Below are 12,413 nucleotides of genomic sequence, written 5' to 3'. Positions count from 1 at the left end.
GATGCATTATGCAAATAACTGCTTTGAGGTGCACAGTGAAGGGATATTGCAAGCTGGAGTCAGGTGCTTGTCATGACTTCTGCAGTTACCTAAGAGACTGTAGTCCCTTTGCTTTGGCCAGGCTTGTGGACTAACCACGTTGATCTGTCTTCTTCCAGAGCTCTCGGATCAGATCCAAAGAGCCATTCAGCTGGAGGAGGAAAGGAGACGAGCCCAGGAGGAAGCGGAACGCTTGGAAGCCGATCGTTTGGCTGCTCTGCAGGCCAAGGAAGAGCTGGAGAGACAAACTATGGACCAAATGAAGAGCCAGGAACAGCTGGTAAGACCCAGTCATTTTGAGGATAAGCTATACCGGGGTGTTACTGTGCCCTTAGAGTAAGGCAAAGCCTTGTTCTCCGGGGAAAAACACATAGTGCAGTGAAGTACTAGACTATGTGATAGCATCGTTGTGGCACTAGTTTCTATCATGAGCAATCTACTTTTTGTTCTTATTTTCCTATTCAGTCTTCATTACAGTGGAGTGTAACACTTGAGTCTGTTCTCAGTCAACAGCGTTTCGTTGTTGTGTTTGGGTTTTTGTCTGTTTTGGTCTTTTTAAGAGTCCTTATAATTCCAGTTTTATTATCCAACAGGCTGCAGAGCTTGCAGAGTATACAGCCAAGATCGCACTTCTTGAAGAGGCAAGGAGGCGTAAAGAGAGTGAGGTTGAAGAGTGGCAAATCAGGGTGAGTATCCCTGTTTTACAAAGTTGCTCTGAAGTTCTGCACTTGAGCAGAGCATACCCCAGTGCTTAGCCTGGTGTGACCTCTCTAAACATGTGGAGACAAACATCCGTACACCAGCAGAGAAGGGCAGACTTGTGATGAATGTGCAATGTTCCTGCAAAACACCTTTCTTCCAACAAGCCTTCAGTCAAAATTCAAAATGGAAGCCTGTATAAAACCTAAAAATGTGCTCATCATCTTGGAGCCATGGAGGGGAAGGGGTGTTTGTGTAAATGATGCATTTAACCCATGATATAACATCTGAAAACGTTAGCTCAATCAAGAGAAGATGCTGCAAATGCAGCCACACCGCAGGTATCGGTCTTGAGGAGCGTGTGCTGTTGTCGGTGGCTTCCTGGTACCTGGGTTGGGAGAGTTAAATAATTTGATGCATTAAACCCAGAAGTAAACCATGCAAGGCTTGGAGTGCCCGGTGCTCCCAGTGCCCTCTGCCTAGCACCGCAGCCTGCGCGGGAGGGCAGAACCACTGAAGCAGCAAGGAAGCTGACTGCCTCGTGCATAATTGCATTAAAAATGCCACCTCAGGAATCTAAGTTCTTGCTCTGTGGAACCCATATTTACAACCTAGAGCTCTTCAAATGGAGAACGGGATGGAGATAACTTAACATCCCACAGAACCATTTTTCCTAGACTGTGTTTTATTGGAAGAATTCTTTGTTTAGATCCCCTGCACATTACACAGTGGATGATGATAGCATCCCTAGCAAAAAAAAAAAAAAGAAAAGTTCTGCGTAAGACTAACAGAGTACTGTCAGCTGCAGAGGTTTACTTCCCTCTTTCTTGCTTCTCATTGTAGGTTGACAAAACTGAGAAGGTAAGCACTGAAGTGTTCATTCAGCTGGTGTAAAGCAAGAAACGCATGAAAATATTTTTCTCTCTTTTCCCAAAGGCCAAGGAAGCCCAGGAGGATCTGGTAAAGACAAAAGAGGAGCTACACCTGGTAATGACTGCTCCGCCTCCACCCCCACCGCCCGTCTATGAGCCAGTGAACTACCATGTCCACGATAACCTGCAAGATGAAGGATCCGAGTACTCTGCCTACAGCGCAGAGTTCTCCAGCGAGGGGATCAAGAATGACCGCAACGAGGAGAAACGCATTACTGAAGCAGAGAAGAATGAACGTGTACAGAGGCAACTGAAGGTAAGAAAACGTTTGGAGGGGGGGAGTAATGAAACAAATCATTCCTGGAAAAGAGAACATTTAACCACTTGGTTAAGCACACACAAAGCATGATAGTTTCTCTTTGTTTACAGTTCCTGTAGGCAGTTTGAATTAAAGACAAAGTATATAAAGATTATTCTCATTGCTCAGGCTTTGAGCTTACGTACATCATCCGGAGTGTTTATGGAAGGCAGATGTTGCGTCCATTCACTGATCTGTCCAGTCATCTAACAACACTCGGCTCTCGCCAAAGAACACTACTGCCACGAGCTGAAAGCTTCTCGTGTATAATCTGTATGTAATGTTCCTTATATTGCAGGCGCTGACGGATGAGCTGGCCCAGGCTAGAGATGAAAATAAGAGGACCCACAATGATATTATCCACTCGGAGAACATGCGACAGGGCCGTGACAAGTACAAGACGCTGCGGCAGATCCGGCAAGGCAACACTAAGCAGAGAATCGATGAGTTTGAGGCGATGTAATGATGCTTGTAACAAGAAGGCAGGACTGTGGGAAAGGCAGATCTTAATGCTGTGTTCTTGTTTTGGGGTTTTTTTGTTGTGGGTTTTTTTTTTTTGTGTTTGTTCCCCCCCCCTCCCCCCCCGCCCCGAGGAGGGGTCACTGTATGACACTTACCAAATGTTCTCTAAACCCTGAGGTGCTCGAATCTCCCTTTTATTCCATACCTTCTATTAAATTTGGTATAGTTAAAAACTCATTGTACCACTGATCCCAGTGACTTGCTCATGCCTTTGCTTAGTGCCAAAAGGCCTCATGTCACAGCTCTCTTTAAGCAAGACAGATTTTTATAGGTCATGCTTCTAGTTGAAGATCCATGTCCTGTGCAGATGCTGGATTCAGCTTGGTCTAAAAATAAGCAACTGTGGGTGAATTTTGTGCCATATGCCTTTGTATTATTAGTTACAGTGTAAAGTCCAACAGTTGGGAAGACAGGTTGTAGAACTCGGGATTTGCAAGCACCTGTATGTAGGTGTCTACATGTGTGCACATATGTTTTTACACCCTGTTTTTTGTCTTGGTCTTGGTGCCCACCTTTTCCCACATGCACACAAAAACTGACAACACCTCTGAACTACTTTGTGTAGAAATTGGGCTTTTTCTGGTTGCTGTTCTCAACTGGAGAAATTCTGCAGTGATGGCTTAGAAGTGTGGCACAGGGACACTGATACCCTCCTCACGCAACAACTAGGCAAATACGCTGTTGGAATCTAATACACTACTGTGTTTGCATTCCAGCTTCATTACTGATCAGTTATGGTGTAGTATTTATATATATATTAAAAACATGCAATACTAGTTTAAAGGGAAATAGTTTTGCTCTGTATATTTTGTTACTTTTCAGATTTAATAAGACTTGCATCTGTAAAAATGCCTAAACACCACTGTGGTCTGATGCAGTGCAGCTGATTATTTGCTATAAAGCGTTATTTGTAAAGATCATTTTTTTACTTAATGAAAATTGTTATATGTACACATGATCAAATATATACAATTTTACTGCACCTATTTTTCTAACACATTTTCTAATTTTTTTAAATGTTTGATTTAAAGTTTCAGACTCCAAAGATGAAGGGACTGCTTGTTTATATCACAGTTGTATTCTCTGTAGTAGAGAGCATTTCTGTGACCATTCCTTCCCCACTAATCTCCCCCTTTCCCTGAAAATCTGTTAGAAAGTGAGATACAGTATGTTGTCAGCTCTTCTCTTCCAGTTACGACATCTATGCTGCTTTATACTTGAGTTGAATCTTGTGTGGTTTTTTATTTGCAGCAGCAAACATCTAAATAAAAGATCTGCAAAGTAACAAAGGACTTGGAGTCACGCGTTTCTTGTGTGGGGTGTGTTTTGTGTGAGGTGTGCTTAGCTTAACTGCTCTCTTATGAGAGATGAATCCTTGTGCCTTTAACTCTTAAGTCCTTAAAAGCCCCATTGACCTGGAAAGGAAGAAAGGAGAATACTTGCTGTAATGACTTGTGTGACCATCCTCACCCAAGTCCCAGGGAAGAGGTACAGAGCAGCAGCACTACTTACAGTTACATATATAAATATTTATATATATATTATATATATAAATATAACATATATATAAGTATATATATACACACACTTATATATATACACAAAGTTTCTGCTGACTGTAACACTACATCTGAGGCAAAGCGAACTGACGCAGTAGTTGGGCCTTAAGCTTGCATTTCCACCAGTTCACATGAATAAATAAGTTTAGCTAAACTCTTGTCCTGTCTGATCCAGATGGTATACAGCACTTGTTAGTACTCTCTGACATCAGCAGCTGATAAGAACAAGGAACTTCCTACAACTACCTTTATTCTGTTAGCTGTTGTCCCACACTCCTGCTGAGGGAGAATTTATACATTTAGTTGGTTTTAAACACCATGATACAGCACACGTTTGAAAGGCGTGTGGCCACAGCCCAGAGCTTTTTAGGGTCATGTGAAATAATACTGGCACTATAGATCAGATAATTCTGAAGCACAGAGGTGTTGGCATCATCCATTTGCAACAAGCAGTTAAAGATAAGCTGCTTTTTAATTCTCTCTGAACATGTATAAAACATCAAGATCAATATAAGCATATAACTTTCTTAAGGTAACAGTTATTTTCTCTAAGAAGCATTCTTATCTGTGATTAAATTAAATAATTACAGTTCTGCTGCACCCAGAAATGGAAAACTGTGTATCATCTGGCTACTCTCGGTCTCATCAGCATAATGCATTTCAAACTGAGTTTGTTACTGCTGAAGAAACAATACTAACCTTGTACTCCAGCTAGAGCCACAGATAACAAAGCCTTAACTTTTGGAGAAATAAAACCTTCAGAATGTCACACACTTTCAAATGCATAACTCTATTCCCCAAAAGCTGGAGTAGGTACTGTTGCAGTGTACCTTTCCCCAGCCCTGAAAGGTACGTGCCGCTTGAATTTAAAACTTCACACGTGGGGAAGGAAAAGTTGTTGTGCGGTAATCTCTCATGACTTAAAGTCTTCCTTATTTGAATGCAGTGCAAGTGTAAAGTCCGTCCACGTGTTTGGACTGCGCAGCACTTCCTGCCAGTGGAGCGCTGACTGAGAAACAAGGTCTGTACAGCCAAAGGGCTCCTCTGCGAGAAAGCAAAAGGAAAGGTCACAGCGTTACTTTTCACTTGGCCTTAACCCGACTCCGGCCCAATGCACTAGGTAACAACCAACCTGCTTCTCCCACTTCTACAGCAATTTTGGCTGTTCTGTAGCTCCTAAGGCATTCATTGCAATAAATTGGGGCTACACTTTTGAAGCATTATTGACATCCTGTTAAACTAGGATCACTCACTCTCAGCTTGCAGCAAAGAAAAAATTTTTGGTTGTATGCCTTAAAAGCAGAGGAGCAAGTGTCAATACTAAAAGTAGCAGAATGGCACGAAGCCTCCTGCTTCAGTTCATCTCCAGTGACTTTAAGGCATTACTAGGCTCAGGGCTTGGACAGTCTTCTTCACTCAGAAGCAGGCAGGCAGCAGAAAGGAAAAATGCTGAGTAGGACAGTCAAAAGAAGCTCATGAGGAAGCCTGCACAGCACTGAGTTCTTACTGGTGATAATACCCCTCTAAAGTGCATGTTGATACCCTAAGAAGGTGATCAAGCCGCAATCTTTTTAAGCCTTTCATCTCAAATGCTGAAACCAAAGCACGCACTTACTCTCTGGGAAGTTGGGCTGAGAGACTCCATTGGGCACTCTTCACGTGACAACACCTCCCTGCTCAGCTACCAGTTACGCAGAGCCCGTTCAGTGAGCAGAGGGTTTCTCGCCCTTGAGAAAGAGGGCTCGCTCTTAGGTCAGAACAGAGCCCAAAACTCAGACGTGCACTAGGCCTTCCTGAGCAAGTTTCACTTTCCGTATCTCCCATTGATTGATTTGTGGATGTAAAATAATAAGCACAAATATAAGCAAGATGGGAGTCTACTGGCTCATTAGTTCTTGTGCTTCATTTTGATGCAATAGACAGTAGTTAAAAGTAGCCAATGCATAGAAAACAGCTCAAGGATGATGTCTCAAAAAAAGCTCTAGATGAGTTGACTCCACCCAACTTTTCTGTGGCCATCTTCTGCATGGCCAGGCTCTGGCCCTACAAGTTACCATGCTAACAAATGGCTTTCCCGAAAATTCCCCCTGACACCCCTGAGCTTCTGCACAGACCTGAACTAAAACACATGCATCCGTTCTTGCAGGCTCAAAGCCTGGTTGCAAGTCACTTAGGTCAGGGGCTGGGGCTGTATGTGTAGGCACGTGACAGCAGGTAGTAAATAGCACAGTGAAAATATTATTATTTAGAATGTAAACTAAATGAACTTTTTTCCCAAATTACCTTCAATTTTTAGTGATAAAGAACTTACTTGCACCAAGCTTGGCTCCTCCTAGGAACTGATCGCTTGAGCTGAAAGCTGACTGGTCCCAGACAGTCAAGTGTAGACATGATTGCTGTAGCTGAGCTGGAGTAACACCATCAAAGACAAACAAGTGTTTCCACTGGGGACAGGCTTCTTTCTTCAGGACAGGAGACTTTCGCTTTACCTCTGCTTGGTCTGGAAGGATAAGGCAACTTCCCCAAAACAATGAGTGTTCAGTAAAGTTACTAATTTCTCAACCAGAAAATAGAACATTTGCAATAATCAACTAGGGCCCTTTGGTTTGCCTTAAATAGCAAAAAAGTTCAGCTTAAGTGCAAGGCAGAACATGGTGCTAGTGTGTTTATTTTGGGACTTGCTCCTTTTCCTGTCTGCCTTCAGTGTGCGTGCAAGCAGCTCTTCTGATCTGCTTTTCCTTTGCTGTCACTGACTGCTGAGGGAGTCTTTACTCCCCGTTCTGTCATCCAATACTGCCTGAATCCTGCCTTTCAGTAGATAAAATGCTCACCCATTTCACTGAAGATAGGTGAAATGGCTTTATGAGATGTTTTAAGTGTACCCCTGTATTATGCTTCCAGTGGCATCTGATGCCTGACACCAAGAAAGTAAAATGATCCCACATACAAGCTACTCAGCTACTACGTCTAGAATGAAGAGGATAAAAGTTGCCTTTTCAGCGTAGCCAAAGCTATATTTAATTCTGCAAAGGCAGAGCTGAAAACAGGAATGAAAATACCCTCTTGATTTGCACTTTTTTTCTTCTCTCCTAATATCTAAAAGCAGATACTTAAAATAGTGAACTCTAAGTTTTAATGACATCGGTAAATTCTGAAGTTCCATTCAGGACCCAAAAACCAGGTGGGAACCGTCACAGCCCTGCTGAGTGCTGCTGCTGGGCAGACCCCCAAATGCCGCCATTACAAGGAAGTCTGACTCAGAGTGAGCACAATGCCACTTTCACATGCCGGTCTCCTGACGAAAACACGTTAATACGTAGCTTTGCACAAAATGTGTGTGACATTCTCTATTTGAAGTGGTAGGTCTCGTACGTACCCTTTAACAAATGAGTTTGGCATTCCAGCAGATCTCAGCATGGGCAAGTTCTTGACCCCAAATATCATAACTTGAAGCTGGCAGTTAGGAACTCCTTGGTCTTTTTTTCCTGAAACAGGAGCATTTATCACATTAAATAACCAGTTAGTTCAGCTGCTGGCCTAAGATGCTGCTGTAACTAAGTAGGAAAATGACTGAGCAGCGCTACTGCGATAAGGACTCAGTGCTGTATTAGGATCATTTGAAAGATTTTAACCTGCTTGTACAGTGTATGATGCACACAAAAAAAGCAAGCAATGAGTAGCAGGTTGCTTTGTGATTCCTGTGCCAAGCACAGAGCTTTCTGTTGTATTTGTGAAAAGTAAACACAGGCCAGTACCCACAGGAGTGTTCCTCTGAAACAACGCCAGAAGCAGGAGAAACAACCAAACCCACGGTGTGATCCCACCCTCTGTTACTGCTCTAGTTACAGAGCAGAGACCCAGTACACAGGCAAGCATAGGGTGGAAAAAGGGAAGGAAGCAAGCTGGTAACTTTGGGGTCATCATCTGGAAAAGGAAAGGGAACAAAATTAACGTAACAGCTAATTAGATCTTCCTATTGGTCTCCACCTGTTGCTATGATCCTGAACACAGAGGGCACTACTAGAGCTCTGAATGTCTGCATACCTCATTACGACCTAGGGAGGTAAGGAAAATTAGGTTGTCCTATCCCCTCCTCCCAAAGTGTTTATTTTACTCCACCAGCAGGTGCTTGCTCTACACACTACAGCAATACTTAATGTACTGTACAAGTCTTTCATTACCAAAAACTGAATCCTGACTGTACATTTCGACTAACATCTTCCAAGTGAAACAATCTCTCTAAAATGAGGCCACTGGAGGAAGCCAAGGGTGCTGGTCTGGTACCCTTGCAGCCATTTCCCTTCCACCTTTTCCCTAAATCGGCAGTCTCTGCCTTGGGCAGTAAAACTGCTGCATCACCTCCAGAATAAGGTCTGCTGGCAACACCACGGCAGGCACAAGCTGTCCAGCCACACAGCTGGATGCATCATACTGCTGCCATTATAACGTGCAGCTTTTGTTGGCATTAAAAAGAACAAAAAGATTAAGTCGGCAAATGTTTGGATTTTAATTCATTTAAAATATAATACACCACAAACCACAGTTTGCAGTGGCTGTTATCAATGCTATACAGGAATATTATATGGACACACTGTCAGTACTTCATTGATCTCAACTCTTTTCTAGCCAAAGGATTCATGTATGCTGAAACATTTTATACCTTCAAACTGGAAATTTTTATACTGAGCTGGTACTGACAATCTTGCAGACACGAGGAGTTCGCCACTGTACTGGATAAGATCATCTTCAGGCTTTTCAACCTGAAGAAAGGGACATACAGAAATCTGCATTACTGCAATCATTCTATTCCACATTATTCTCACAGCTTATTTATGTTTGCAACAGGTCTTACTAACAGGCTGAATTGACAGCATTCTTCTCTCCGTGACTTCAGAAGCCTGATCTTTTTCATAGCTTTCACTACGTCCTGCTCTTAAGATGCAACTAAGCACAAAAATTAAGAATCACCTTGGCTTTGAGCTGGTACCAGTTGAACAACTGCATCGAGTCATCTTCGAAATTCCATGCTGCCAGTGGAATCACCACTTCGCCCAAAAACACCCTGTGTTTGAGTGCTCCTGCGTGCCACACAGAGATCTGAAGCTGCCGACTTCCCAGCTGTGAGTATTCAATCTTGTACTAGAAAGATAAACAGCATTTACAAACCAATACACAGGATGAATGCAGGCCCGTGCTCATAACCTGCTCAAAGGAAGCCCAGCCGCAGCATGGCCGAAGGCATCTGGATGCAGACAGAACCATGTTGTCTGAATGTGCTTTGCAATTTGCATATTACCTCACTACTTAAATGCTAAATAATGCTCATCCAAATATGAAACAACATTCCAGGAATACCTTGGCCTGCCTTGCTAAAGATTTTGATTATTAATTCAGAACTTTAAATAATTCTTGACCATTTTTGCTGTTTTTTTTTTTTTTTTTTTTTTTTTTACATTTCTGCTTTACACTCCCCGCAGAATTTGGCTCCTCTGGAGGCCAGTTCAAGATTAAGACAACAAAGGTGCTAAAACTTCCGTTCTGGTCAGTGGACATCTACTTAATGCAGTCAGTAGGGGCAAGGAAGTAATTCAGCTGACCACTAAAGCCCTGACCTACTCTCAAAACATAGTTCGAGCCCTTTGAGACATTGTTGGGTATCTAATATACCCGCACAAGATTGGTAAACGCGATACCCAGCCTACAGGTGACCTGCACCCACATGGACTGAAAGCTGGGGGCAATGGCATGGATGAGGACATCGCTACTCCCATTTAGGCTGCGAACCACAAGCTGGGTGTAGGCTCTGGGGCGAATCACCCTGGGCTCCCGTGATTCCCAAGAGCGCTTACGCCCCTCTCACACGTGCAGCTACCTGAATGCTGGTGCCTTAATTTGCAGCTGAATCCCACTGAGCTGCATCTCGGTGTCACGATGTAGTCTGCCTGCACTAGCGCTATGCTCTTTTGACCATTTCTGCTACTCTGGGTGAACTAATCATTAAACTAATTCAAAAGATTTCTAACTAAACTACCTTCAGTGTTCATGTAGCCAGCTCAGGCATGGCTCTCACTCTCCCTTTATCGGTCCTGCATGACTCACATTGAAAAGGGACTATAAAATTAGGACCAATTATTCCACCTTCAGGCTCTTTCTTCTCCCAACTTCAACCCTATGTACAGGCTTTGGGATATATGAGAATTACATACATCATTACACAAATCTTTTTTTGTTGTTACTTAATTTTAACAATGATCTTTTCAAACATTTTGCCTGTTTCACTCACTACAAATTCTTGATATTCATACACACTGAGAGATGGAGGTAACAGTGAATCTTTTGTGTAGTTCAAGGAGCAACAATACAAGTTTCTCCCTCCATTAACTTGGTTTCATATCTCTTCCAAGACAACATATTACTGAAGAACTCATCATCTTACGTGCTATTGCAGCTCACCGACACACACAAAATAAATGGGTTTGTAGTGATCCAAGCACAAAACTGGAGCTGGGAACCATCAAACTAATCCAAACTCTCCCAGCTGACAGTACACAGCTGCAGCTTCACATTTCATTAAGTGTCTGTGAAGCGAGAATAAATGCTCCTATTTTCTACACACAGTTCCTACAAGGATGCAAGAAGTACTGTTGCAAGGCATTAAGGAATTAAAATCATAACTACTGTTCTGCGGTGGTGGGATTACTAATGTTTGAAATTAGACACGACAAAGAGATGGCCTGGCATCAGTTGCATGGGCAGAAAGGAGGCAGACAACGTTTCAGCGCTGGTAGAATTCAGTTGGCATTCAGCTGACTGCAGAGAGAGACTCCCAGTGGCACTAGCGAAAGGGGTATCCGTTGAAAGGGATACTTGTGTAAAATACTAACTGTGCCGCAGTACACCCGGTTCATGAATGTACAAAAACAGTGTCTATGGCAGATACTTTGCTTTTGCCACAACTCAGAACACTGGAATTCATTAAGAGTGTTTTCATGGACAAAGGCAGACTCTTCTGATGGTTTGCAATTTACCACTGTAACTTCACAAGCATTTTCTCTTATTTGGACTGAAAAACATAATTTTTTTAAATTATTGCTGTGACTCCTAGATTTGCCCCATCAGGACGATTCTGAACTTGCAGGACTGTACATTACAAAAGGAGACATTACCATGGAAAACCACACTTAGCGGCGCACTATTGCAAACGGTACCTTCAAAGTCTCATCGAATACTGGATCAACTGTGCTCTTTTTGACAGCTGTCTTCCGCTTGCTCCGAGGAGATTTATCGGGAAGTAAATAAACCTTAACGTACCTTGCAGATAGAGAGAAGGATATATGGAAAGTGACCAGAAGAAAAAAAAAAAAAAAATCAAACTAATATAAGAAAAATTAGATGAGTTTTTTCTTAATTCATAAACAATTTTATTGACTTTGTAATTTTCCAAGCAATAAAATGGCAAATTGTAATTTATATCCTTTTTCAATAAAAGCAGAAAGACGATAAGGATCCCTCTATATCATTCAGCTAATGTGTTTCAATCCTATTCTAACTGTGAAAGGGATTAGGATCTGAACAGGAATCTCTTGTTTTCATACTCTCGGCCTCTAATAAAATAGCCACCAAGGAAGTCACCTTGTCAGTTGTAGTGGCAGCTTTATGATGAAAACACACAGTATATTATGTGCTCAAAAAAAAAAAAAAAAAATCAATTCAATCAACTTTAGGATCATTGTTGCTTGCTCATGAAGAAAACAGCTCATCTTTACACCAAGTACCACGTAGCAAAAAAAGGCATAATCATACAAATAATACATAATAATTCATAACTCTTACAAATGCTAATTGTTATAACAGCCACTAGAATGAAAGCGGGAGATTCTCTAAAGTGGTCCAAATTGCCCTAACATTGATTCACTGAAAACCAGTAAAAAAAAATTTCTGGAAGCTGAGGTGGACCAATATCAAGCACCAATGATTCCTACCCAAAGTTTCTCATGTGTAGGTCACATGAGCATTAATACTTAAATATTCCCCTTAATATGAGTTCAGTGGGCTGTATTTGTGTTACGGCTTCAAAACTAGAGAGTATTAGCAACAGAAAGTGCTTGCATGCAGCTTGGCAGGGAAAGGAGCGATTGTTAACGTAATACTAAATATTTTTAAACTGTACTTTTATATATTTCAGATATTATGATTTAACCCAATTTTAAAACAGGCTCTTGATTAATTTACTGGGTAAATAAAATCAGCTGTATCTGTTATTGTCAGTGCAGAACTTACACATCTTCCCTATTCTTTCCAAGCTTATCCATAGGTAAAACTACTTTTTAAAATATTCAGGTACTGGAAGTTTTAGCTTCTTAC

General features: G+C 41.9%; 2 protein-coding genes across 7 annotated transcripts in view; one reads left to right on the top strand and one right to left on the bottom strand.

The window, feature by feature from the left end:
* The window catches only part of EZR (ezrin), a 38,651-nt gene extending 34,869 nt beyond the window's left edge, over window positions 1-3,782 (top strand). Inside the window, exons 10-13 of the mRNA XM_087773841.1 lie at window positions 159-319; window positions 633-725; window positions 1,675-1,926; window positions 2,267-3,782. Of these exons, the coding sequence (XP_087629967.1) occupies window positions 159-319; window positions 633-725; window positions 1,675-1,926; window positions 2,267-2,431 (671 nt within the window). The 3' untranslated portion in view covers window positions 2,432-3,782. The remainder of the gene's footprint in view (window positions 1-158; window positions 320-632; window positions 726-1,674; window positions 1,927-2,266) is intronic.
* Window positions 2,811-12,413, bottom strand: part of SYTL3 (synaptotagmin like 3) — a 38,824-nt gene continuing 29,221 nt past the window's right edge. For 4 of the 6 annotated variants that reach the window (XM_087773836.1, XM_087773837.1, XM_087773835.1 and 1 more), the window contains 6 exons: window positions 11,258-11,360; window positions 9,018-9,188; window positions 8,710-8,809; window positions 7,426-7,534; window positions 6,361-6,566; window positions 2,811-5,093 (listed from right to left, as the gene is read on the bottom strand). In XM_087773836.1, the coding sequence (XP_087629962.1) occupies window positions 4,963-5,093; window positions 6,361-6,566; window positions 7,426-7,534; window positions 8,710-8,809; window positions 9,018-9,188; window positions 11,258-11,360 (820 nt within the window). In that variant the 3' untranslated portion in view covers window positions 2,811-4,962. The remainder of the gene's footprint in view (window positions 5,094-6,360; window positions 6,567-7,425; window positions 7,535-8,709; window positions 8,810-9,017; window positions 9,189-11,257; window positions 11,361-12,413) is intronic. The other 2 variants (XR_015708040.1, XM_087773839.1) reach the window with 2 other exon arrangements.

Source organism: Nipponia nippon, unplaced genomic scaffold, assembly GCF_047370975.1.
Source record: "Nipponia nippon isolate SJK-2023a ecotype South Korea unplaced genomic scaffold, ASM4737097v1 scaffold_4, whole genome shotgun sequence".
Classification (NCBI taxonomy): domain Eukaryota; kingdom Metazoa; phylum Chordata; class Aves; order Pelecaniformes; family Threskiornithidae; genus Nipponia; species Nipponia nippon.
Note: the sequence above shows the minus strand (reverse complement) of the source record. Positions and strands in the feature narration are given on the sequence as shown.